Consider the following 23,786-nt stretch of genomic DNA (forward strand, 5'->3'; position numbering starts at 1 on the left):
TAACATAGACTTCTTTGATAATGCAGGAGGTTTCTGCAGAACAAATAGCTTGTTGTAATTCCTAGTTGTGGCTTTAGTTTCTCTGGTCTGATGTGAAATTATTGCAGTTAAGACTAACTGGGTCACCAGCCAGTCAGCACGCAGTTGCTTGTGTGATACTGTGTTAGTGTCTGGTACTTAAATTGCTATTTCTCCTGTACTAAGTTGTGCCACCCTGGTCTAATCTGAAAACTTTTAAACTGGTATGATTCAGCCAGGGGTTTTTCCCCCTCTATTTTTTACTCCCTTTATTTCCCTTTCTAAACCAGTAAGCAAATATGTCATTGATTATGTCCTCACACAATTTCTAAATTACACGGTAGGTTTTGTAACTTGTGAACTACAGCATTACCCAGTGCATCAACCAAAACCACCCGTTGCTAGTTTATTGTCCCAACCAAAATAAAAATAATCATAAATGCTGAGAAACAATCCAGACCCTAACTTCAATAATGCTTTATTAATACTATTGCTGAAATAAGGACTATCTCGGAGTATGATTTCCCTTTCTGATCTATTTTACAGCTGGCTCCAAAGAAACAGTTTCAGGCCCAAAAGCAGTATCGAGAGCGACTGCCCCTCAGTGATGATGCTGAGCTCTGAAGCAGTTGGTTCTCTTTTTCCTACCCCACCTACAAGTTTTGGTTTTCTTTTGAGAAAGCACTATAAAAGGTCGGGCCCAACGTATTTCTCTCCCGAGCCTCTCGGGGCTCAGCACTGCCCTCTCAGGAGGCTAGCAGAGCGGCCAGGGCGCGGTATGAGGCGCCGGTGGCCGGCTCAGGCCCCGCGCGGGAGGCCCTCCTTCCACGAAGGACACCCTGCCCGTGGGCGGGAAGCGGGGAGACACGAGACTGCCCTCCCGCCGCTGCCCCGGCGCCCTGCGCCTTTAAGACGGGCTGGTCCCGCATCACGTGTGAGGGGAGTGTAAACAGGAAGCGCGGCCGGCCGGCCGGGAGGTGGCGGTGGGTTCGTTGGGAACCGTTTGCGCCGGGTGAGTTTGCGCCGCGAGCCGCCGCCGCCGCCATGAGCCGCGAGCCACCGCCGCCGGGGGAGGAAGAGGCGCCGGTCGGAGGAGGAGGAGGAGAAGGGGACGCCGGGGAGGGCGGCTGCTACCTGGCGCTGTGCGCGCGGCCCGTGCAGTTCGAGAAGGCCAACCCCGTCAACTGCGTCTTCTTCGACGAGGCCAACAAGCAGGTGGGGGCGGCGGCGGGGGTTCCCGCCCAGCGGGAGGCAGCGGGGAGTCCCTCCCCACAGCGGGTGGCGGGTGGGAGGCCGCGCTCCCCCATCCCGACAGGCCGCCGGGCGGTGTTTGCGGACCGACGGCCGGCCGCCTGAGGACCTCGGCCCTCACCCCCGCCCCGGCATCCTGCTCCGGTGGGCCTGGGGAGGAGGGAAGGCAAGGGGCGGCTGACCGCGGGCACCCCCATCCCGCCTGGCACGGCTCCGCAGGCCGGGCTGAGGGCGGCGGGCCTGCTGCCGCAGCCTTTCCCGCGGCTGCTCTGTTGCCTCTCCGACGAGAGGGGCCTGGAGGCTCCCCTTCCCTTGGGTGCTGAGCAGCAGGAGGCTGGTGGGTCCCCTTCTGGGGAACTGCCGCGGTGCGAGGTCTTGCTGCTGGGTGGCTGGATGAGAACCTGCCATCGTGTCAGAGACGATAGAAATCTTTTTTCTCAAATGCATCAGTGCAGATTAATTCGGTTGAATTTCACCTGCCTTTACTGTCACTGCCGTAAGGTCTTTCTGGAATTTTTCAGAGTCAGCACTTTTCCTTTCTATTCCAAGTCTCCCAGCATTACTGGCAAACTTTGTCACTTCACTGTTAGCTTAATTTCTCAGACTATTCCGCCCCCCCGCCCCCCCCCCCTTTTCAGTTCCTAAAGTTCAATATGTTACAGTGGTCAGGCATTGGAACAGGCTGCCCAGAGAGGTGGTGGAGTTGCCATCCCTCAAGGTGTTAAAAAAACATGCAGACGTGGCACTTCAGGGCATGGTTTAGGAGGCATGGGTATGTTGGGTTGACAGTTGGACTTGATGATCTTAGAGGTCTTTTCCAACCTTAATGATTCTGTGATTCATAAATCTAATATTTGTAGCTTTACTTGTGGCTCGACCTGAGCAGACGCTTTGCTTTTTATTTCTTGGCTTCAGTTGTTTTAAGCGTGTTTTTTCTTAATATCCATCCCTATGGGCTTCTGAATGTTCAGCTGAGTATAGCTAAAAGATCCACAGTCTGTCATGAGGTTTATATAGAAGTAGATACATCCCGCTGTCCACTTACTGTAACTGTTCTGTGACTGCAGCATTCACAGGATTGAAACGTTCAAGCTTTCTTCTCCATGTAAATGGCATGTTTTGCCATGTGCAGTGTGGACGTGATCAGTTGCATATTTGGAGAAGGGGGAGTATTTCTGGGATGTGTTTCTTGCTGTCACGCTCTGTTCAGAGTTATTGGCATTCTTTCTCGTTATAAACCATAATCCTTTACTTATATTTTGAGGGCCAGTTGAAATAAGATTTCTTAGATGTCCCTATCAGGAGACACCGTATCACAGTGTGGATGTGATACAACTACACAGAAACTGGTTTTTAAAAGCTCACTTGAAAGAAACTTATTTTCAACTGTAAATCTAATTCTCCATGTTTTCTTGCTACTCTAAAATTGTTTCATTTCTGATGTGTCTCTGAATTATTTGTAGCCAGCATTTCAATGATAGTTTCCCATGTAGTTTCCCATTCTAGTAAGGCTATGGACTTGCTTGCAATTTATAGTCTTGACACCTGTATTCCTGAGTGAGCATACTGCACCAGTAGCATGGCTAATATCACAAAACAATATAGCTGTTATTCCAAGACCTGATCTGTGTCTGGTGCTTCTACGTGTACAACAAGTAAAAATAAGGCATCTACTTGGCTTTCTTTTTCTAAGCCAGTTAGAGTTTGTAACAGCATGACTTTTTCTTTAACGTTATTCCTGCTCAACAAGTGGTATAGCTCTAGCAGGTTTTATGCATATATATGTGCAGTTGTGCTAAAGGAGTTCTTTAAGTTGTTAGTGCAAGTTGGCCGAAAGTTCTTAGGTACACGCAAAACTGCAGATTACTATTAAACTATTCCTATCTAATAACATGTTCTGACAAGATCAAGCTTCTGGGTCATTGAGTTGCATCTCTTTCCAATCCCCAAGGTGGTTTCCTTTCTGTTTTAAGCAATGCCGCAATGTCTTCGATACTTTTACTAGTACCTGACTTAGGAAATATGAATATTTAAAAAAAAAAAAAAAGCTTATACAGACTTTTACTGTTTCAACTTGCCCAGTAATTCAGAATATGCTATGAGACTGTTACAGTACCATTGGAAACCTGCCAACTCTAAGTAAACTTGGAGCTCCAGGAGGACGAATTGATTATTTACTGAATCCCAGTATGAACTGGCAGATCTGTGTAAGAATAAAAATTGTGTAGAGTAAAAAGAAAAAGGTATGGTTTATAGAAAAGGAAGCATGTAAAGGCTATTTTTTTTAATAAGCTACAAATATGTTCAAAACTATTTTTATAGGTTTTTGCTGTTCGATCTGGTGGAGCTACAGGAGTAGTTGTTAAAGGTTTGGAGGATAGAAATCCCATTTCCTTCAGGTAAGGCACCTTTGTTGTCTTGGGATAGAGTTCTGCAGTCTTAAAATTATGTGCTACTTAGTCCTGATGTAATGTAATTCAGGCATAAAACTTATAAGTACTTGTGATCATCTTTTGATTTTGTTCTTAGACATAATCATGCAATTAAGATGGCATGCTTTGCCCTCACGAATTTTTAGTCTTCTTGGGGGGGGGGAAGTTTGTAGATTGTGGCTTTTTTTTTTTTTTTTTTGAACAGCGGTGTTTTATTAAAACATGCTCTGTATGTGAGAGAGTGTGGAGATTCAAACTTGTGATTCCTCCAACAGCAGTGACTTATCCAAAGATGCAGTTTAGCAAGTTAAACAAAGTGAAGTAAACTTAAATGATTAGAGAACCGTAATATCTGAGTTTCATGCCTGTGATTCGAGCGCAGTGTCTCCTGCTTATAGGTTTCTTGCATTCTGTTTCTTGTTTAATCTAAATTGTCATCTTTTATATTTTCTGTTTTTTGTTGAAATGCTTTTTTTTTTTTAATCTGACAACAGTACTTTCAATGAAACTACTTTGTCTTTAGAAAATTATTCTATATATGCCTCTCTTAAGAGCAATGGCTCTTTGCACTCTGCTGTCCATATGTGAGGAAGTATTCTTTTGCTTGAAGGTTGCTTCAGTCCAGATATGGATGAAACAATTTGTAGTCAAGGTGTGGTTACTGTGATCTGTCAGGTATTACATAGCACCTGTCCTGAAAGTTGCAATTTTAATTAGTCTTTTTATTTTGGACTACCCTTGTCACAAATCCTGAGGGAGCTAAAAATACTCAGTGAACTTCATGAGGTTCCACAGTTTTCCTGCTTGACTATCTAGCTGTCTCTTAAGTTATCGTACTTAGTAACATATATTGGAAGTAGAACTACCTTATTGATACCAATTGTACCGATGCCTGTTTTGTAAGAATACAGTTTTTATTTTTTCAAATTATGTGAAAATGTCCTCACTCTCCATTTAACATCATAAATTCTTCTAGAGAATGTGCCCTAATGGGGAGATGAGTAGGCTTGGGTCACTTGGCAGTAGTTCTGGAAGTAAAGGAGCTGATTGCAGGATGTCAGTGAGTGTCACAGGACTCAGACTTACTGGGATAGAACCAAGAATGCAGGTTTGAATAGTTCCACGTCATAGGCCAACAGAGTTGAGCATTTGTAGTTACTTCGGGTGCTAATTTGTGCAATCTTAGCTGTGTTTCTGTAACGGATGTGTTCAGGATTTCTGAAGAGTGAACTTCCATTATCTTCCAGTCTGAATTTTGAATCCTGTACTTGTCCAGCAACACCCATAAGTTGTATTCAAAAGCACTCGCATTACACTTTTTTCCCTCTCTTCTTGTTTTTTTTTTTTGAGAGTGTATCACAGAGTTCCATAACAAACTATTTTAGACAATGTTTCAATAACTTCTTTTTCTTCCTGTATAGGATGGAAGACAAAGGAGAAGTGAAGTGCATCAAGTTTTCCTTGGGGAACAAGATACTGGCTGTGCAGAGAACTTTGAAGAGTGTGGTAAGAAACCTACATGCTGCAGATAGTGAATTGGAGCTGGAAATCTTTTACTTACAGTGCCAGAGTAGAAGCCTCTGAGACAAAAGTTCAAGAGGTCTGGTGCCTAAGAGCAGCTCTAGTGAAAATTCCTGTCTCATCCTGAGAGGCTGAGCAGGCAACATTGTTGTCTTACTAGTATCATGATTTAAGAAAAAGTGGGGGGGCAGCCAACTTCTATAAAGAATTCCCTGGCTGGGATGAAGTAGAATATAGTAAGTCAAGTTTTTCTTCTATATATCTCATCCAAAATAATTTTATAAACTAATATCCATTCTCTTGTATCTGCATATGTATCTTGTCTGTGCTTCATAATTGCTAACACATTTCATGGGTGTGTTTGCAGGATTTTTTGAATTTTATTCCAGATAGCCCTCAGCTAGAATATACACAGGAATGTAAGGTAAGTAAAGTATATGCCCAAAGCTTATATGCTTACGTGTAACTCTAATGTTAATTACACTGGTGGGCTCTGCTCTACAAGAGAACTACTTGAGATACTTTCCAAAATACTAACATGAGGTAAATGAGATATGTAGGCACTACTGTCTATCTCAATTGTGGTAAATGAACAGGTATTAACAATACCATAAAAAACTTCCTGGTCCAGTCACTTTAATTCTTTCCTAGAAAGGACTGGAAATGCTGTGGAGGCAATAAATATCAAGGTTTGGGAAGGGGAGGAGAGAAAGTGCTGATGATATAGAAACACTGGACAGTAATTATACTACTGCCAGATATGTTAATGTGGTGGTTTTACCCTAATTCCACTGGTGAGTGATAGTAAGATATTAGTAGTTTGCATATTATGTTTGGTATTTTTAAACAACCCTTCTAGTTTTTTTATGATTATTTTACCAGAAACAAGTACCATTGTCATTGTTTGGTACTTCCCAACTTTTAACTAAGATAAGTTACATTTTGGTGTAATAGGATGCTAAAGTGAAAATTTAAACCTCTGATTTGCACAAATCCCTTTGTTCCAGTAGACTTTAAAACCGAAGCACTCTCTGCTTCATTATTTTGGATTATGTGTTTGAGTAAACCATTCTAGCAAAGCATTTATGGTAGTGTTCTGAGTGGAGTCACGGCAAATATTTCCACTTAGTTCTTAATTTCTGTCAACAGAAGGAACCCGCTTTCCATGTCAGGGTTTGCTTGAATTGGCAGTATGGTTTGAACCAGAAGAACTTGGTTGTACTTGGGGCGAGAAGAAAATTTGACTGTGTAATAAACTTGCCGACCTTACACGCTGCCAAAAACTCAGGCCATACAGTAGTTGTGTTCATACATAGTTTTGGAAGTCTTTACAAAAGTAGCTGATGCGCGCTGGGTGTGTAGTTGGCCAAAAGTATTAACTCCAGTGACTGGAAAACTAAATTGCCTTTGGTCTCGCATTCTTCATTTAGTAATATTAGCTTATCTGAATAGCTAATTTTTCCAAGTAAAAGAGTGTTTGTTTGTTTGTTAAAAGACAAAGAATGCCAATATTCTAGGATTCTGCTGGACAAGTTCTACAGAAATTGTCTTCATCACAGATCAAGGAATTGAATTCTATCAGGTAATACCTATAACTCCTGTAGCACAGACACGTTTAGAGATTTGAAAATGTAAATCTGTGTCAGTACCTTTGGATTAATTTCTTCTAGCTCTCTGATTAAGAAAGCACTAAAAGAAATTCTGCTGTTTTGCTTGCATACTACAATTATTTTTCTTTGAGAGGAATACTTTTTGCAGTGGGGGACCCTATCATTAACAGGTTATTTAGCACAGCTAACAAAGACCCTGTATCAAGGAGTACTGCATTAAGCCTTGAGAAATCTAGGTTAATAGATGCTCTTGGCTTGTACAGAAATGAGTATCTAAACTGAATGTGAAATATCACTTCATGCAAAACAAATCAGCATTGGGGAGTATGTGTGCATGCTTAAAATGCAGCAAGGAACAAATGATTAAGATAGTGATATCCTTCTGCAAATTGGCAGCTTCCTTCTATGCTGACCTCGTTGTCTGAGTTTGTCTGTTATATGTAATTACCTTTGCATTTTTTGTTGGAGAAATCTAATGAACAAATAGTCCTCTCTGACATTCATGATGAGGAGTATTGTAAACTTCCTCTAAAGTTGTGCACTTCCCAATAGTTCCAGTTCTGGAGCTAAGACAGTGTTTCACATAATTACTAGTAGCTAATACTGAAGAAAGTAATTGAAAAATCAGCATTATTTCCTGCTGATTGAGGGAGAAGAACATATTTTGCACCTTAAAAGGATTATGGATGTCATCCCTGCAGGTAAAAGGACCAAACCAAGTAAGTGTGTTTTTGAAGGGAAGTTATTTAAGCCCTTAAAATGAAGTGAATCAATTTATATACTGTCTTAGTTCTTAAAATAAAAGGCTAAGGAAGCTGGGGAGTGAAGGCAGCAAAGCTATTGTAATAACTTTTTAATAAAACTTCACTTGTGTCAAGCAACTGTGTTCTCCATTACGGACAGAGCTTATACCCAGACCTGGATGAGGGGGAAGAGACCGCACCTTTAAGCTCATTAGAATTTGAGGAGGATTTGATGTGCATATCCTTAGCTACAGTAAATTGGGGCCTAAGCTGTAATTGTCAGGTTTCTGGTATTTAATTCTAGCACTGTAAATGCTCTTACACTTCACTGTTATTCACTTAACATTCCTAGCTACTGTGTAGTACCATTTATGCTGTTGCAGTCCTGATGGTGATATAATGCTAATCCCCTGTGTTTCCAGGTATTACCAGAGAAACGAAGTTTAAAACTTCTGAAGAATCAGAGTATTAATGTCAACTGGTACATGTATTGTCCAGAGAGCTCTGTTATTCTTCTGTCAACCACTGTCCTTGGCAATGTTCTACAGCCATTCTATTTCAAGGTAAAGGGATATGTTCCAAACTTTTCATTTTGTGTGCTTCTGGTTTTTTAGGCTGCTTCTTCACTCAACTATTCTATTGCTTTTCGTAGATTTCTTCCAAGAATTGCATGTGTCCACATCCTTGTAGGATAATAAGCAAAGGACAAAACAAAAATCTATAAGGTAGTTCCTAGGTGATGGCTTAAAATTAAGTAATTTGCTCTTTCTTATGTCCTCTTTGGAAAGAGGTATGTTCAGCTAATGTTGGACAGTTGACCATGAGACAGGAAAAAAAAAAATTAGTGACCCAATATTTGACAACTTAGATATCTTTCAAGAGATCTTTTTTCACTTAAATAAGTATATATTATTTACTTTTACTGTGGGCATGTGCACTCTGTAGTGTGGTAATAAATTAAGGGCCTTTTACTTGTGATTATAACTACAGCATTCCAAATGTGAGTAGATGAATTTGAAAAAGAAAGAAAAAGGTAGCGCTTAAGAAACAACTATCGTCCCAAGCATGAGATGGCTTTCTTTACAGTATTTATTTCTCTCAGTGTTCTTCCCTGTGGACAACACTTAAGCTTACTGGCAAAATATTTTTCTTTTTGCCTTGGAAGAAGTGTGTAGTAAAAACTAGTGTCTGTTTTAACTTAATCATGCAGTGAGATGACTTTAAAAATGAGAACAACTACAGAGTTCATCTTGCTTCTCTCAAAGGATTAGGAAGATTTCTCTGGGAGTCTAAGGGAAGAGATTAAAAAGAAGCTTATTCAGATGGGTTTCCTGGTTTGATCTTGTGTAGGGTCTGTACTGGTTCCTGAAATGATGTTCTCTTAGGTGGCTAGGTGGAACTTACTAGCCTCTCACAGCTTTCTAAGGGCTTAGATCATGCTTCGCCCTCTTCAACATTTTGTGTCAAGTTGTAGCTTGAAGCTACATAATTTCTATTTTGTGTTCAGAAAGTAATCTTCAAAGAGTTCCCGAGAAAGGTACTGTACTAAAATAATCTTTGAAAATAGAGCTCTCACAAAGGATATATTTTGGTAGTGTTCATGCTCCATGCTGAAGAATGAGTTAATAAGAACAGGAAGTGAATTTCAGTAGAAGCTTTGGAAACTCTGAAAACTTGCTTAAATATAAATTCTACAGGAAAAGAGGAAGAGGAGAGTGGAAACCTTGGGCAGGAACAGGAATATGCTCTGAGTGTAAGGCAGATTCTGGAGTTAGCAGGAACAAAAGGAGACTGTGACTGGTAGGAGGTACTGATATTTTCCCCTTCCCAGTAAGCTGTTATTTAAGAGTTGGAGCTTACGTTTTACTGGAAGAGAGAAAGAAAGGTAAGAGAATTGCTGTTTGAGCTCTCCAGGCCAATTTAAAATGGGGTCTGCATACAAATTTGTCTTGACTTAATTTAAATGGAAATGTTTTGCTAGCTGAAGCCAATGTTATAAAATCAAGATGATAATGCTGCTAAAATTATAATACCAGAAGTATGTGTTTAGCATCACAGTGGGGAAAAAAAAAAGTGTCACACCCTTTTTTTCTTTTCAGCTATCAGCATTCTTCACCTCATGGGGGTGCTATTGATGCAGCGTTTGATTAAAGGTTACTTGAGCCCTTTCTGTTTCAAGTCTGAACAATGGGTTTCTTTGGTTTTTTTTTCTGTTTAACAGAGTGGAACAATGTCAAAACTATCAAAATTTGAAATCGAGTTACCTGCGGCACCGAAATCCTCCAAGCTCAGCCTTTCTGAAAGAGATATTGCTATGGCTACAATGTATGTATCTAACTAATCAAACCTTTTTGGGAAAAGTATGACAGTTTGGGGATGCTGAAAAAAGACAAGAACCATGGGTGCACTTGTTTCTTGTTTAGCAGTACTACTGCTTTAAAGTGCTTCAGTTACTGCCTTGAACAAAGCATCTGAACAACTCTGGGGCAAGGCAGGGAGGGGAAACTAACTGAGAAGTCTCACATGAAATTGTTCTTGATTAGTACACAAACTTTGAGAATGCTTCATTTTTTGAACTGATGTGTTGATAGAGTTGGTCTTAGATGCCTAACCTGCACGAGTATAGGCCATGCATTGTGATTTATCGAGTGCTGGTTTAGTCTTTCACTTCTAATTAATTGATCACTTGACTTAAGTAATCTCATGTCTGTTCTCTGAGGATAAAATGTAAGGCTCTAACGGACCGGTAGAGCTCTTTTTTGAAAATAATGCTTTAATCCTGTTATCTCATTAGATATGGGCAGCTTTATGTTCTGTATTTGAGGCATCACTCAAGGACTTCCAATAGTACAGGAGCAGAAGTAGTCCTCTACCACTTACCAAGGTAAGAGCAGAATGAAGAACATTTAGTGACAATTCATGTGTGTGTAAGACACACCTGCTTTCCTTGTTTAAACAGGCTTGCTGACCAGTTGTTATCTCTTTCTGTAGAGAGGGCTCCTGTAAGAAGACACGTATTTTAAAGCTGAACAGAACTGGAAAGTTTGCACTGAATGTTGTGGATAACTTGGTGGTAGTACATCATCAAGATACTGAGGTGTGATTTACTTATGTTGTGCCTTAACTTTTTAAAGTTATGGCAGATTTTAATAGCGATTCCCGTTAGCTCTAGAAAATATTTTTGCATGCACTTAGCTTTGCCAGAGTATTTGCATGAACAAAATCATAAGGGTATTAGAGATGCAAAGTTATCATCCTTTTACTGTGTTGGGCTAACATTCAATCGGGGCTCTTGCTAATGCCTGTTTTTTCATATGCTTTTTTTTGTTCTTGTTAGTTTCTTATCATACTCTGCTGCTGCACTGTGTAGGCTTTTACGGCATTACATTAAGAGGTAAATTGGATATGAAAATATTAATCCTGGGAACTTCTCATACCACACACATTCAAATGTTTCTATATCACAAACTTATGCTCCTTTAGTTTGAAGGCACCTGATCTGCAAAAACTTGTATGAACACAAATGATCTTATGCATACAGTAGCATAGGTAAAATGCGCTTGTCTGAAGTCTCAGTAACAAGGTTTGATCAGTGGTAAAGCTGAAGTGGTGCTTTGCTCTTAACTTGTGGAAACGCTTTGGCTTCTTGTTTTATCCTGTCTTGGGCAGCTTCAAGAACTGGGGCATATTATCTCAATTAGGATGATTGGTTGATGTTTCAGTTATAATTCATGTTAATTCTACATGTTAGCATTTAACCCAGAGTACTTAATCATCTCCAGCATTTTGGTCAAGCTGTAAACATGACTATATAAGGACAGAAAGCAAAATCAGATTGACTAGACTAGATAACGAAACGACTTGAATTATTGGTAGCACTGGAAATAATTTCTACTGTGCAAGGCTACAACTGTGGTCCATACTGGGTAGAAGCATTAGTGACTGGAGTTGAACATGACTGAATAGTAGAACCATAAGGATATCATAGGAACATGCAGAATTTTCCTCAGTTTCTAGCATCCGTAACTAAGCAGTGAATTTGACACAAGTGTCTTGTAAGAGGGTGTATAAGACAGACCGAGAAGAAGCTTTTTTATGAGGGCCTGTAGTAATAGTTCAAGGGGCAACGGTTTTAAACTGAAGGAGCATATATTTAGATAGCACACAAGAAAAGTTTTTCACAGTGAGGGTGGTGAGACCATGGAAGAGGTTGCCCAGCGAAGTTGTGAATTACCCCATCACTGGCTGTGTTCAGAGTCAGGTTGGCTGGGGCTTTGAGCAGCCTGAGCTAATGACAGATGTCCCTGCCCACAGCACATGCCTTCCCACCCAAACCATTCTCTGATTCTAGTGGAGAACACCAGAAGGAAAGGTGAAAAGCAGCCTGAATACACATAAATAGGTGGTAATTCACATTTGTGAATACTAATTTCTTCTTCTCACTTGCAGACTTCAGTTATATTTGACATCAAGCTAAAAGGAGAATTTGATGGGTCTGCTACCATCCATCAATTTGTACTTCCGCCTCGATCAATACAACCCTATCAAATACCTGTAGCAGGTAGAGCTACTATATAATATATCTAACACAGTTACCAAGATTATCCAAATGTAACAGCTGGAATAAGGGTGGTTTAGTTTTCAGGATGCTGGTTACTAATGCTTCTATTACACATATTTAGGAGAGTGTGAGGGAGGAAAGAAGGTAAGAAAGAATGGAGCGTAAATTACTGTTCCAAACTTGTGCCTACTACAGAAAAGTAGGAGTTGCTGTTTAGGAAGTATGCACCTTATAGTACTTTGAAGTGTAAAAGCAAAGTTGTTGGGTTTTTTCCCTCCTTTTTGGCCACAGTCATAAAAGCTTGTGTGTGTACTCAAAAGCACTTCATGCTCTTCCAGCTTTAGAAGTCATGGCTATTTAACTTCCTAAGTCACTTAAAGAGGCTGAAAGACAATCCAAGCTTAGAATCAAGTTTAGGACCAGTTTAGAAACAATGCTAAGATCAATGTTAGGACTTCAACACTTAAATGCTTCTTGGATTATCCTTCTGTTCTCCTGTTCTATAAGTGTAGCGGACAATTACCCTCAAGCTGGAAGTAGCTAGAAATAGCCTGAGTGTCATTCCACTAGCATAGGGCAAAGCACTGCAGTTGTCTTCTATAGAAGACAAAGATGCTTCTATAGGAATGATTGCACCTTCAACATTCAGATGCTTTTAAGTCATTAATAGCAAGTATGACTGATAAATCTGCAGGTGGAGGTTTGTATTAAAGGTTAGGATCAGAAAGAACGAACCACTCTTGCTTCTTAAGAAACTAAAGTGATTACACATAAGTATAGCAAATGGAATCTATGTTATTTAGAATTATAAATCTAGAGCTGGCATACTTCTGCATGCATGATTTCACTTGACTGAAAAACAAAACAATCATGTTTTGAAGAATTTGCCTTCTCACAGTGTCAGGTTTCTCTGTAGGTGATCTAGCTGCACAAATGGGTGTATCTTTTTTTGCCTCTAGGACCACTAGACATCCATACTTACCCTGAAAAGGCAAGCTTGTAGTTTGTATTTTGTTAGTGTAGGAGAGCACCAGAGTACTAGTGTTCTTCACCTGATGCTAATTTTTCTGCAGGTCCAGCCTCTGTGACAAGTCAGTCTCCTGTTCCATGTAAACTCTGTATCCTTTAAATACTATAAAAGTGCCTTACTGAAGCCTCATTCTTATGTACCAAGCATGGAAGCACCTAGCATTTGTTACCTTGACCCATTAAGTCCAGCTTTAGCTGATTATGCATATTTATTTCACAACAATAGTACGCTTCATAAGACAGTGTAATGCTTTCATAGTTATACTAGACTTCCATATTTACAATACAATACCACACTTCTTGGTCATTTGAGATGTACCTATTCAGTAATTTCATACACGCACGATGAAATTGAAGGTATAATTCCCAGAATGTTGTTCAGGACCTTACAAGAAAAGGTGACAGTAAATTAAAGTATGTTAGCTGGATCTGCTTCAGTACAGTAATGTGAGGTTGTTTGGAATCAGTGTCAATATGGATGTTGGAACTTTAACATTTAGACTCTTCTTCTTGGATCGTCTTTCAACCTGATATCATCATCAGTGCAAGTGAAGGTAAGCAGTGAGCTGTTTGACTCTACTATACTCAGTGTCAAAGGGTGGCTAGTTTTATACCTTCAGTGCACAAAGCAGCTTCAAAGAATGTGACTAAGCAGACATCCCTAGTAAGATGACTGCTCTTCGTAGCAATAACTGAGGATGACCATATCCTTACTAGAACTTTTCAGGGGTAGTGCTGCTCTAGAACATACACTTACCAATTATCAAGATGGGTTGTCATTTAAAGGTGAAAGAGTTGGATGCAATTAACTTTTTGTTTTACTCCTCCAAATCAAGGTTACCTCTGGAGTCTTCAAGTGAAACTTGAACCTGTAGTTAACCTCTTGCTAGATAAAGGAAAACTAATGGATTTCCTTCTCCAAAGGAAAGAATGCAAAATCGTTATCCTATCTGTATGCTCCCAAAGTAAGTTCATGTGCTTTGTCTGTCTCCTGAAAGTACAATGCTGCGTATTCATACATACTCACACATTAGCTGGACTCGTCTTAGATTTGAGATTACCTCTAAACATAACTTGGTCCTGTAAGATATCATTTGCCTAGACTACTCTCTGTCAACATTCTAAAGGAATTATTTCACAGCATGAAAGAATTCAACTCCCCCACACCCCATTTAGTTAAAATATCTGACATGACTGAAAGTGCTTCTTTGAAGTTTAAAATCAAGTTTAGAGTAGAGATCACTTTTTAAAAAAGGCAACATTAAAGCCCAATTGTCGTCTCAGAGTTCTTTCTTTTTATCTTTTTCAGTGCTCAGTGAGCCAGAAAGGGGATCATTGTCTGTGATTGCAACTGTTTTTGACAAACTGAATCATGAATATAAGAAGTACTTGGAGGCTGAGCAAAGCTATACTATGGTAAACCATGTTAGCTACAGCAGCTTAAAGACAGGTTGATGCTATTTGCATTTCAGGTTGCATCACGGTGAAGGCATACTCTTTTCTGCTTAGGAAACTCAGGCCTATCCCAAAATCCTGGCTGTCTCAGGCTCACAGAAGGTGGCCTACCATGCAAGGTGCACTAAGACCCCTACTCAGCAATGCTGTTGTGGCAGATGCTGCATAGCTCATCTCCAGCATGACAAGTAACATACCTTGGTGCTTGAAAGCAGAAAGAGGGTTGAAGCTCAAAGCAACTTGGAATCTATAAGCATCACACCAGTTTCCAAGTCACTGATTTCATGGCATGCTGTACCACTGCACAACACGTGCAGCCCCGATGCATCTCAATTACTTCTGTTAAAATACAAAGTTCAAGCACTAACTCACATAGTACAGCCACATAGTGAAAACCCTTCTAAAGCTGAGGGCCTGTGTCAACACAGTAAGTTTGATGCATCTCCTGGCTTTGACGCATCTAATAGTAGCTACATCTTTTAAAAGTTTTAAAAGCAGTTTTAAGTCCAATACAGAAGCCCACACTGAACAGAATGCATCCAGTATAACATGACTACAGGTGCAAATTTGCTCAGTAACAGAACATGTTTATAGTTATCATCCCAGTAGAAAACTGTCTCTGTACAGATGAGACCAACCAAAACTGTACAACACTACAGTGTTTCTTTTTTAAAAGGTTTCCTTCTTGTAGGTGGTAGAAGCAGGCCTGAGTAGAAGCAATCCACTCCTGAAACGTCCGGTCCGCACTCAAGCAGTTATTGATCAGTCTGACATGTACACACACGTTTTATCTGTATTTACAGAGAAGAAGGTAAGTTAATTTTAAGTGCTAGTTCAGCAGCAGTCTCAGAGCAGCAAACTTAAGTTGACTGCTTGGAATAGCCTGCAGAACGCTTTATTGTCAGGATTACAGTATTTTGATGCCCATTCTTACTGGATTGTCATTAACAGGGGAAGCTGTGCAAGTTCCACCTAACGCTTTTTTCTTGTCCAGGAAGCACCTCATAAGTTCACTATAGCAGTCTTGATGGAATACATTCGCTCTCTTAACCAGTTCCAGATTGCAGTTCAGGTAAAGAACTTACATGTGAAGTATATCACCTCACTCCATGAAATTACATAGAGTTTCAGACCAGTCCTGGTAATGTGTTTAAGCCCTATACAATACTACCTTCTAGATTGTAAAAAGTGGTATTGAGCATACCTTTGGTATTCTTCCTGCATTCACAGCACTACTTGTATGAGCTGGTTATCAAAACCCTTGTTCAGCACAACTTGTTCTACATGCTCCATCAGTTTCTGCAGTACCATGTGCTCAGCGACTCAAAGCCTTTGGTACGTATGACAAGTTGCTTCAAGAAGCTAGTGATGGAGGTGGGAAGGCTTCGGAATCTTAAGGTTATTTCTACTTTTGCCCTAGGCTTGTCTGTTGCTGTCCCTGGAAAGCATTTACCCTCCCGCACATCAGCTCTCTCTGGACATGTTAAAAGTAAGCATTTCAGACTAAAGTAACTCCGTGTCACATGTGGGTTAGACTTGTCAAACAGCTTACCTGACCAAGCTTGAAGTGACTAGGCTAACATCTCAGCCGTTTGTTAGGAGCATAGTCTTACAGCTGTGATTGACTTCACAGAGACTTTCCACCGCAAATGATGAAATAGTGGAAGTTCTGTTGTCCAAACACCAAGTTTTGGCTGCCTTGAGATTCATCAGGGGTATTGGAGGACACGACAGCATTTCAGCCCGCAAATTCCTTGATGCAGCAAAACAAGCAGATGATGATATGCTTTTCTATACTATATTCAGATTCTTTGAACAAAGAAATCAGCGGTTACGAGGAAATCCTAGTTTCACACCAGGTAAGCAATTAGACCAAGATACTCAGTTGTGAAACAGAACTAAGACTTGTTTCGCTTCCACTCTAGCTGACTCTGTATTATAAAACTCATGGTGCATTCTAGCCCATATTTTAGACTTACTTTTAAGCATAGTTCCAAAGGTAACCTGTCCTTACCCCTTTGTGTACTGCACCGAGGAGTAAAGAAACTGAGCCAAACAGGAACTTGCAGATTAAGCTAACCTGTTTGGCTTGCAGTTGTTTGCACTGTTTAGTTTAGCAAAGCCATTATCCCTAGTGAGGGCTTTCTCCTGAAACTGCAAATTGGGTCAAACCTTTGAGTTCAATTGTCTGTTTCCACAGACTACAAAAATTCAAGACCTGTTTTATACTACAGTTCCTCTCACTTTAAAAACCAAGCTAAGCTGCTTGCTTAAGAACTTCTTGTTCTTTATCACCGGATAGTCTATAGGCACAGAAACCCTACTCCAAGATCTTGCATCTTAACAGTAAAGAACCCTCACGGGTATGAATCTGCTGGTTAGATACAGGAACTACATCAGACATCTGCTTCACCATAAGATTACTTGTCACAGGACTGGAGATACCTCAGTATTCCTCACCTCTAAAATTGTGAAGCTCTTTTACTCAAAGGCATTAAAGATAGGAATTAGTACAGATAAATGGAGGTATGTGAAACTATAAAGCTCAAACTGAGAAGCAAGATTGTAAAGTTTAATGTTAACTTTTATTTTGCCCCCCACCCCCCTTAGGTGAGCACTGTGAAGAACATGTCACCTTCTTCAAACAAGTCTTTGGAGAACAAGCTCTCATGAAGCCCACAACGTTCTGAAAGACTCTTCCACTGAAATGTATAAACTTAATTTATTGCATTTAAGTAGATTTTTGAACTACAAAATTGCTATTTTATAATAAAGTATATACAAGACATTTTGGCAAATAGTACTAAAAATATTACAACTTGTGATGGCTTCCCCCTAAAAATAGAGACAAAAATTGCATTGACCTGCATTTAAAATTAGTGTCAGTGGTTTAGCAGTCCATTCTCATACCCATGTCATCTCAGTTTTATTGACAAAAAAGCTATTCAACTTGCGCTACAGCTGGTTTAGGTCTCTAGAAGAAAAAGATGCATCCTCTTGAAAACAGAAGTGTTCTAGGGATCTTGTTAACACATCTAGTTTTAGTAATACTGTTACATAAGCCACACGTAGCATTTCCTGAGTTTAAAGCTATGTCCGAAGCTGCAGCTGATATCTTCTAGTTGAATCTGTGCAAGAGTCAAGTCAGTGATGGTTACAGGGTGATAGTCATAGAACATTTCCGCCCTTCAGTTCTTACGAAGAGTTGGGCTTAAGCCACAGTTCAGAGTCCACTGAACACTGTTAAAAACTAAAAGTAGAAGAGTCTCTCCCGTTCTGTACCTCTCGTCCTCTCTTGTGCAGCACGAGTTTTAGCTTTATTTACCGATGGGCCTGAGTGAGACAAGACAGAGTTATTCTGAAGTCTCAGCATTACAGCAGATCAGTCAATCATCAAGAAACATGCATGATCTTAGTTGTTAACGTTGATGAGACTTCAGAAAAATGCTTCTGCTCAGCAGCAAGGGCAGCAGGTGAATCCCCATCACTCTTAACCCCGTTAAGTAAGGCTCAGTTAAAGCCTGCTTTTAAGAACTACACCATAGGCATTAATCTCCAAATTGAAAAGGGTAGTGTTTGGACCATCCTTACCGCAAAGTGAGATCGCTTCTGCAAATGCAGGAACACTGTCCCACAGCAGATTTGTTGCTTCTACCCCCCATCCCACCCCCAGGTTTAGAGACATTAATCCTGCCCCTGGCTGTTGGGCCACGTGGGCCTCGGCAGCCACCTCCACTATGAAGAGCTCGGTGCAGCCACACAGGCAGGCTGCGGTTGTTCCGCTTCAGCACGCCTGTAATGGTGAGCTTGCACTGCCACTGCTCAACCCTTGACTTCCAACAGAGCAGCTGCTTGAATGACAGAGGCACATTCAAGTACTGCTTTTTATCCTTGCAATGCTTGCTACTTACTGGGGAGACGATGTCCACAGGTGGCTAGCTATTTTTGGTTTAAGTGCATTTTAGAGCAGACTATCACGTCTTACCTATGTAACTAAGCAGAACTGGAAGAAATATTAGTCCATGTGTTGCTCCCAGCAGAACCATAGCTAGATACATCCTGAAGTAGAATATCTGGAAGATCTGAGATTTGGAAAAAGCCAGTACTACAATTCCTCCAAATTTAGTCAGTGTGATACCACTGAAAACCTGTCAATGTAAAAAACAAAAGTTTATAAGTGAGAAGTAGGGCTTTATGTAATCCATTTGCTGTAAGTACTTAATATTTGCTAAAATTTTTATGTAATTTGAGGATCTTCTATGTAGTACACCTCCTCACATGTTAATCCTTAGAATTAAATCCAAGACCTACTCAGGAGAAGAGTTCCAAACTCTTGGTCCCACTAGAACGTGACACCACAGGCCAGGCTCAGTATGATTAGAGTGGATTTCTAATCTGTACAGCCACCTAGGTTTAGTTTATTTTTACTTCAGGCAGATACAGATGAAAGCTGTTACTGAAGGAACTGACATTCCAGTGAAGTTCCTGACCTGGGTCCATTGCGTGTATCAGCAGAAGTCTACTCCAACCGCACCCAGGTTGCTTACCTTAGTGACGCAACAGTACTGCCTAAATACTGAGCCCAGCTTGCATTCCCAAAGCCTCGCTTGCATCCCATATTCAGAGCAACCTTTCCTAGTCACCTCTGAGTATTCTGAGGAGAGAAGCACTTAAACTTTAAAGGGACAATTCAAGGTTAATCCGAACTACTAGTTCAGCTAAGGCTTTTAGATCTATTCCCTACTGTTAGGTAGTAGTAACATCAGACTAAAACTTGGGTCTTGATTACCCCTGCTACTAGTAGAAGCCTAAATTCACCTCTAAGTTTTAATCAAGTGTCCAAAAAGAAAAGATGAGGCAATTGTTATAACTTAAGGATATTGACAGAGTCTGTAAAGTTGTAACTTGGCTACACTTCCCCCCCCCCCCCCCATATAGCAGGTACTTACTGAACTGCCCATGTGAGACAGAGCTTCTTCTGCACGCTCTACTCTACTGCCCTTCGTACTAACAGTGAATGCTCTTGTCACGTGACTGCAGAATTCCACAGCAATACCACAACTCTAGAGAGTGAAAAGCAGAAGACATGAAAATATCATTTAGATGAGCACTTTGATGGCAAGGTCTCTACTCAGAACTCCAGCCAGGCTAGAGAGGTTCTAGCAGCTGTGTTCGGTTCCCAGGGTTAGAACTTCATTGGAAGTTACAAGCTCAGGACTACTTGGTTACTAGAAGCCAGTACAAGTGTCATGCGGTATTTTACTACCATTCATTACTAATGGACAATTAATCTGATTGAACAGGAATCAGAACATGAGATTGTTTTGGAGGACAAAAGTTTCTTGATGTTGAAGAAAGCTGGCTTCAATACAGTGTGTACGGTGAACAAACACTAAAATCACTTTCTGATACCAGCTGCAGTAACATTGCTTTAGAGTAACGCTGAGTATACATGCTGATTTGATACGGTAAAAATTCAGCTGAGTTTAAGACTAACCTGAAAAACAAGCTGTTTAAAAAATCATTTACACACTGATGGAACAGTTGGCAAATCTTAGACTTACCTAGCAGGTGGGCTTGCACGAACAGATGCCTAGTTATAACATGGGGCAATAGTTTACTCTTTCCTAACTTTCTCAGATCTGCAATAAATCTCCAGAGAGCAAGGTAAGCCAGAGCTCCAGCACTCAGCTATTAGTTACCAAGTACCGGAGCATTTTACCAAGGCACTCTCTGCCCAGGTGGTTTCACTTATTTATGCAGGAAAAATACCAGTGCTAGCACATCACAGATCTAGTCTATAGAACATAAATACCGCAGAAGCCTTAACGCTAACCTACGTATCCTTACCTTAGGCATGAACAACCTCTACTGACGTGCAACAGCACCTAGCCTGTATAGAGGCAATACAACTGTTGCTGGAGAACAGAAGCCACCACCAGATGCAGTAGAGCTTACAGTTCAGTTGCTGTATCTTATCAGTACCAGGACTAGTTGTCAGAATAAGCCTGTTTGACACACCATCTAGATGTATTAAGATGGTTCAGCCACCGTTCAAATGCCTGACAGTTTAGTATAATACACTACTCAGTATCATGATCATATAAAGACACAGAACTGTTCAAGCCTTGGAAGCAGAAGCAGCGGGATGTCTTGTTAGCTTACCATGACAAGATTCACTAATGAAACTGCATTCAAGCTGATGCTCCAGAGCCACATCACTCCAAACATGTTGATGATTATCATGGCAATAGTTATTGAAATTATGACAGCAGCCCATACTTCAAAACCAAGCAGCACAGTTGTCACCAAAAATATTGATCCCAAGGAGATGCAGAGGTTAAAGATAGCATCATGCACAATTGTCAAGTATTGTTCATAGAAGACATAAAACACACTGTGGAAAGAACAGAAGCTGTAGTTAGCCATCTTCCTTGTTATATGCTAATAATAGATTGGCTTGTGTGCTAAGGATAAGTAGTTCCCTCCTTATAGAAGTCACCAACAGGAACTGGCTTCCTAGCATCAGTGGAGCGACTGCTATGGTACACTGGCTGTTACATGGCAGCTCTTCACTAACCCTTCAAGTATAGGTTGCATCTGGAAGTCAGGGTAATGCCCACACTTCAATATAAGCAGCTACGGTCGTTGCCAGAAGGTAGTTCCTCAGATCAACTGTGGTGTCTGCAGGATACTGCAGCGGGTCTGAACCGACTCATCGTGCAGTGAGATCATAAGGATGGATAGGATTCTTTGCTTCAAAAAGAGATTAGTATTTCAGCTGTACAGATTTCATTGTGGTACTCTCATACAGAGTCTTCAGTATGTTAATCATGTACGCACTAGATCAACAGTACTTGGCATCACCGCTGCCCTTGCTTCAGGTTTAAATAACTGTAGTTTGAAGTCATACATTCACATTACAACTTGCAACAACCCAGGTCAAAATACCTGCTTAAGTTAGAACTCTTAAACCCTACTATAAAAGCTAGGAAGCGCCCAAGCCCAAGCCAGAGCTACGTTTGTAGAGAGGAGATTTCTTTATTTTTGTCAACTACAGTAAAGAGAAGTTAGTGCTGTGGACATAACTTGTATTTTTGTTGTTTTACCAGAAATTCCAGAGTCTGTGTTACCTTCCGTTAGACAAAACTCAGGACTCGAGTCTCTAAGATGTAGTCAGCCAGTACCTTTTCTGAGTTCCTCACATTGAGTATTTGTCACTAAGGCAAGAAAGATTTAAGCATACCTGTAAGGGAACACCCGGTAGTTCTTCTCTCTGATGCCCATGGTTTCAGTAATGTTATCTGCTATAATCCGAGCTTTCTTCATAGCATCAATAAAATCAGATGATGTTTTCAGTACAGTATGGTAGGTCATAAAATAAGTAGCTCCAACATCAGATTTGTTGTTTATGAAGTTGACAGCAGAGTTATATGCAGCATGTCCTCTATATAAACATAGTAACATTTCAGATGTCAATGTCAGTGAGCACGATCCAAATTTACCCGCTTTTATGACTTCCAATATTGTTTCTAACAGTTTCCAAAACTGGTAAGAGCTTCAGAGCACAATACATTTCAAGATTGCACAGGATATACTAGAACAGACTGACTATAGATGTTGTTTCTCTTTGTACAGGGAAAAGCAGCTGTTCAGCTTAGTTGATGATGCATTTGTTTTCCCAGTTTTGTTTCAGAAAATACTACTGAACAGGTGAGATGTCAATGTTTGTTTGCCTTTTAGAAGAACATTATATATCCAACCTTACAGATACAAAAAAAAAGTCACACTTCAGAGCAAGAGTCTTTGACACACTTATCTAAGCAAGATATACAGAACATGGCTCTTACCCTTTACCACATTTAGGATTAGGGTTGTCCGACAGGAACATTGGCAAAAATGTCATGAAGTCTTTGCCCTGTGGTCTCTGCTTGCCTTCTTGAGTCAGTGGCCGACAACGAGTACAGGATGGATCGGTGACTGAAGAAATACAGGAAGAAGGTCAGCTACAGGATCAAGTATTTTTTGTCATAATGCTAGGAGCTTCTGACCTAGAATACTACAAGATACAATTCCGTAAAAAGCATTTTCACTGATGAAATAACTGATCAGCCCTGAAATTCCATATAAAATTTGTAGTCCTTCATTTTTGTTTATTACTACTAAGGCAAGGGCTGCCAGAGAACTCGGTTACTTGTGCACTACCTGCATTAGACCCAATGAGAATTATACCGAACCAAAGGATCCGAACAAAACCAGAACACCAAGTGTGTGCTCTAATGAAACCAGCAGAAGGATCAAAATTTTTGTAACAAGTTATTTTTTGAATAGCCGTTACATTGGCTGTCTAAGGTAGGCTGTCTTCAACCTGCAGCATTCCAGTAGAATGTTTTAAGTTCACCCAAACAGCAGTTCAAACAAATTAGAGGGCAACTCCAGAGGTGCCTGCTCACAGTAAGAAAAGCTCTTCACCTGACTCATACCATGATAAAATGTTTTGGCTGTGAAACTTATAAACCAAGCTAATCCCCTAGCAACAAGATGGATGCTAATACCTGAAGCATTGCAGAACTGTCCGGTGGTATTGTAGACTCTGCAGCAGGATGACTGTGGCTTCACCCAGTCAAAGTAGTCATCAATCCAGGATGATGGGGCATAACCTATCCTTGTGCTAATAAAATAATGTAACAAATCCGTCATCAGTAATTATGTGTTTCATTCCAGAACACATCCCTTGACCTCTCCAGTGCTGATTTACAACATGTCAACTCGTTCTGGTGCAAGCTACCTCGCTCTCCATATAGTCCCCTGCTCCAGTACCCCGTCCAAGAGCTCGTAACACTGCAGCTAGCAAACAGGAGCTTCTTCCCTGCATTCAAGTCCCACTACCAAGCTCCGCTTTCCATCCCCCTGTCCACTCTATGCCCCATCCTATTCCAGATATTGTTGCCTCAGTTTTCAAGCAAGTCTCCTCTTCCAGTTAGGCTGGAGTAAAGCCACTGAACTACAGTGGAGGGAATCAGGAAGAGACTTTCTCCACTTGTTAGCTACTGAACTCCAGATACAGTTCCTGCTTCGCCTTGCTAGGCTAGTTTATGCACTAAGTTTAAAAGCTGAGCATGCAAGTCATTTTCTAGGAGAGCTTAACCATACTGAGAGTTGTTAA

At 40.6% G+C, this 23,786-nt stretch overlaps 2 protein-coding genes across 3 annotated transcripts in view; one reads left to right on the top strand and one right to left on the bottom strand.

Annotated features, from left to right (window-relative positions):
* Positions 1-710: 710 nt before the first annotated feature.
* RMC1 (regulator of MON1-CCZ1) lies at positions 711-17,418 on the top strand. Of its 2 annotated transcripts, none has more exons than XM_075084827.1 (20): positions 711-1,233; positions 3,592-3,668; positions 5,123-5,207; positions 5,590-5,646; positions 6,718-6,804; positions 7,998-8,138; positions 9,797-9,900; positions 10,370-10,459; positions 10,567-10,672; positions 12,025-12,136; positions 13,210-13,254; positions 13,666-13,719; positions 14,002-14,130; positions 14,475-14,581; positions 15,312-15,431; positions 15,615-15,692; positions 15,851-15,955; positions 16,041-16,109; positions 16,254-16,479; positions 17,231-17,418. In XM_075084827.1, the coding sequence occupies exons 1-20, from the start codon at positions 1,063-1,065 to the stop codon at positions 17,308-17,310; spliced, it is 2,043 nt and encodes a 680-aa protein (XP_074940928.1). In that variant the 5' UTR covers positions 711-1,062; the 3' UTR covers positions 17,311-17,418. The 2 variants fall into 2 exon arrangements, with proteins under 2 accessions (XP_074940928.1, XP_074940929.1); XM_075084828.1 differs by lacking the exon at positions 711-1,233 and adding an exon at positions 1,586-1,606.
* NPC1 (NPC intracellular cholesterol transporter 1) overlaps positions 17,324-23,786 on the bottom strand; it is a 28,312-nt gene continuing 21,849 nt past the window's right edge. The window contains exons 19-25 of the mRNA XM_075084826.1: positions 23,176-23,291; positions 22,471-22,600; positions 21,867-22,067; positions 20,786-21,017; positions 19,570-19,683; positions 18,606-18,768; positions 17,324-17,953 (exon numbers count right to left, since the gene is read on the bottom strand). Coding sequence (XP_074940927.1) covers positions 17,871-17,953; positions 18,606-18,768; positions 19,570-19,683; positions 20,786-21,017; positions 21,867-22,067; positions 22,471-22,600; positions 23,176-23,291 — 1,039 coding nt within the window. The 3' untranslated portion in view covers positions 17,324-17,870. The remainder of the gene's footprint in view (positions 17,954-18,605; positions 18,769-19,569; positions 19,684-20,785; positions 21,018-21,866; positions 22,068-22,470; positions 22,601-23,175; positions 23,292-23,786) is intronic.

The sequence above is a fragment of the Phalacrocorax aristotelis genome, chromosome 2, assembly GCF_949628215.1.
Source record: "Phalacrocorax aristotelis chromosome 2, bGulAri2.1, whole genome shotgun sequence".
NCBI classification, from domain to species: domain Eukaryota; kingdom Metazoa; phylum Chordata; class Aves; order Suliformes; family Phalacrocoracidae; genus Phalacrocorax; species Phalacrocorax aristotelis.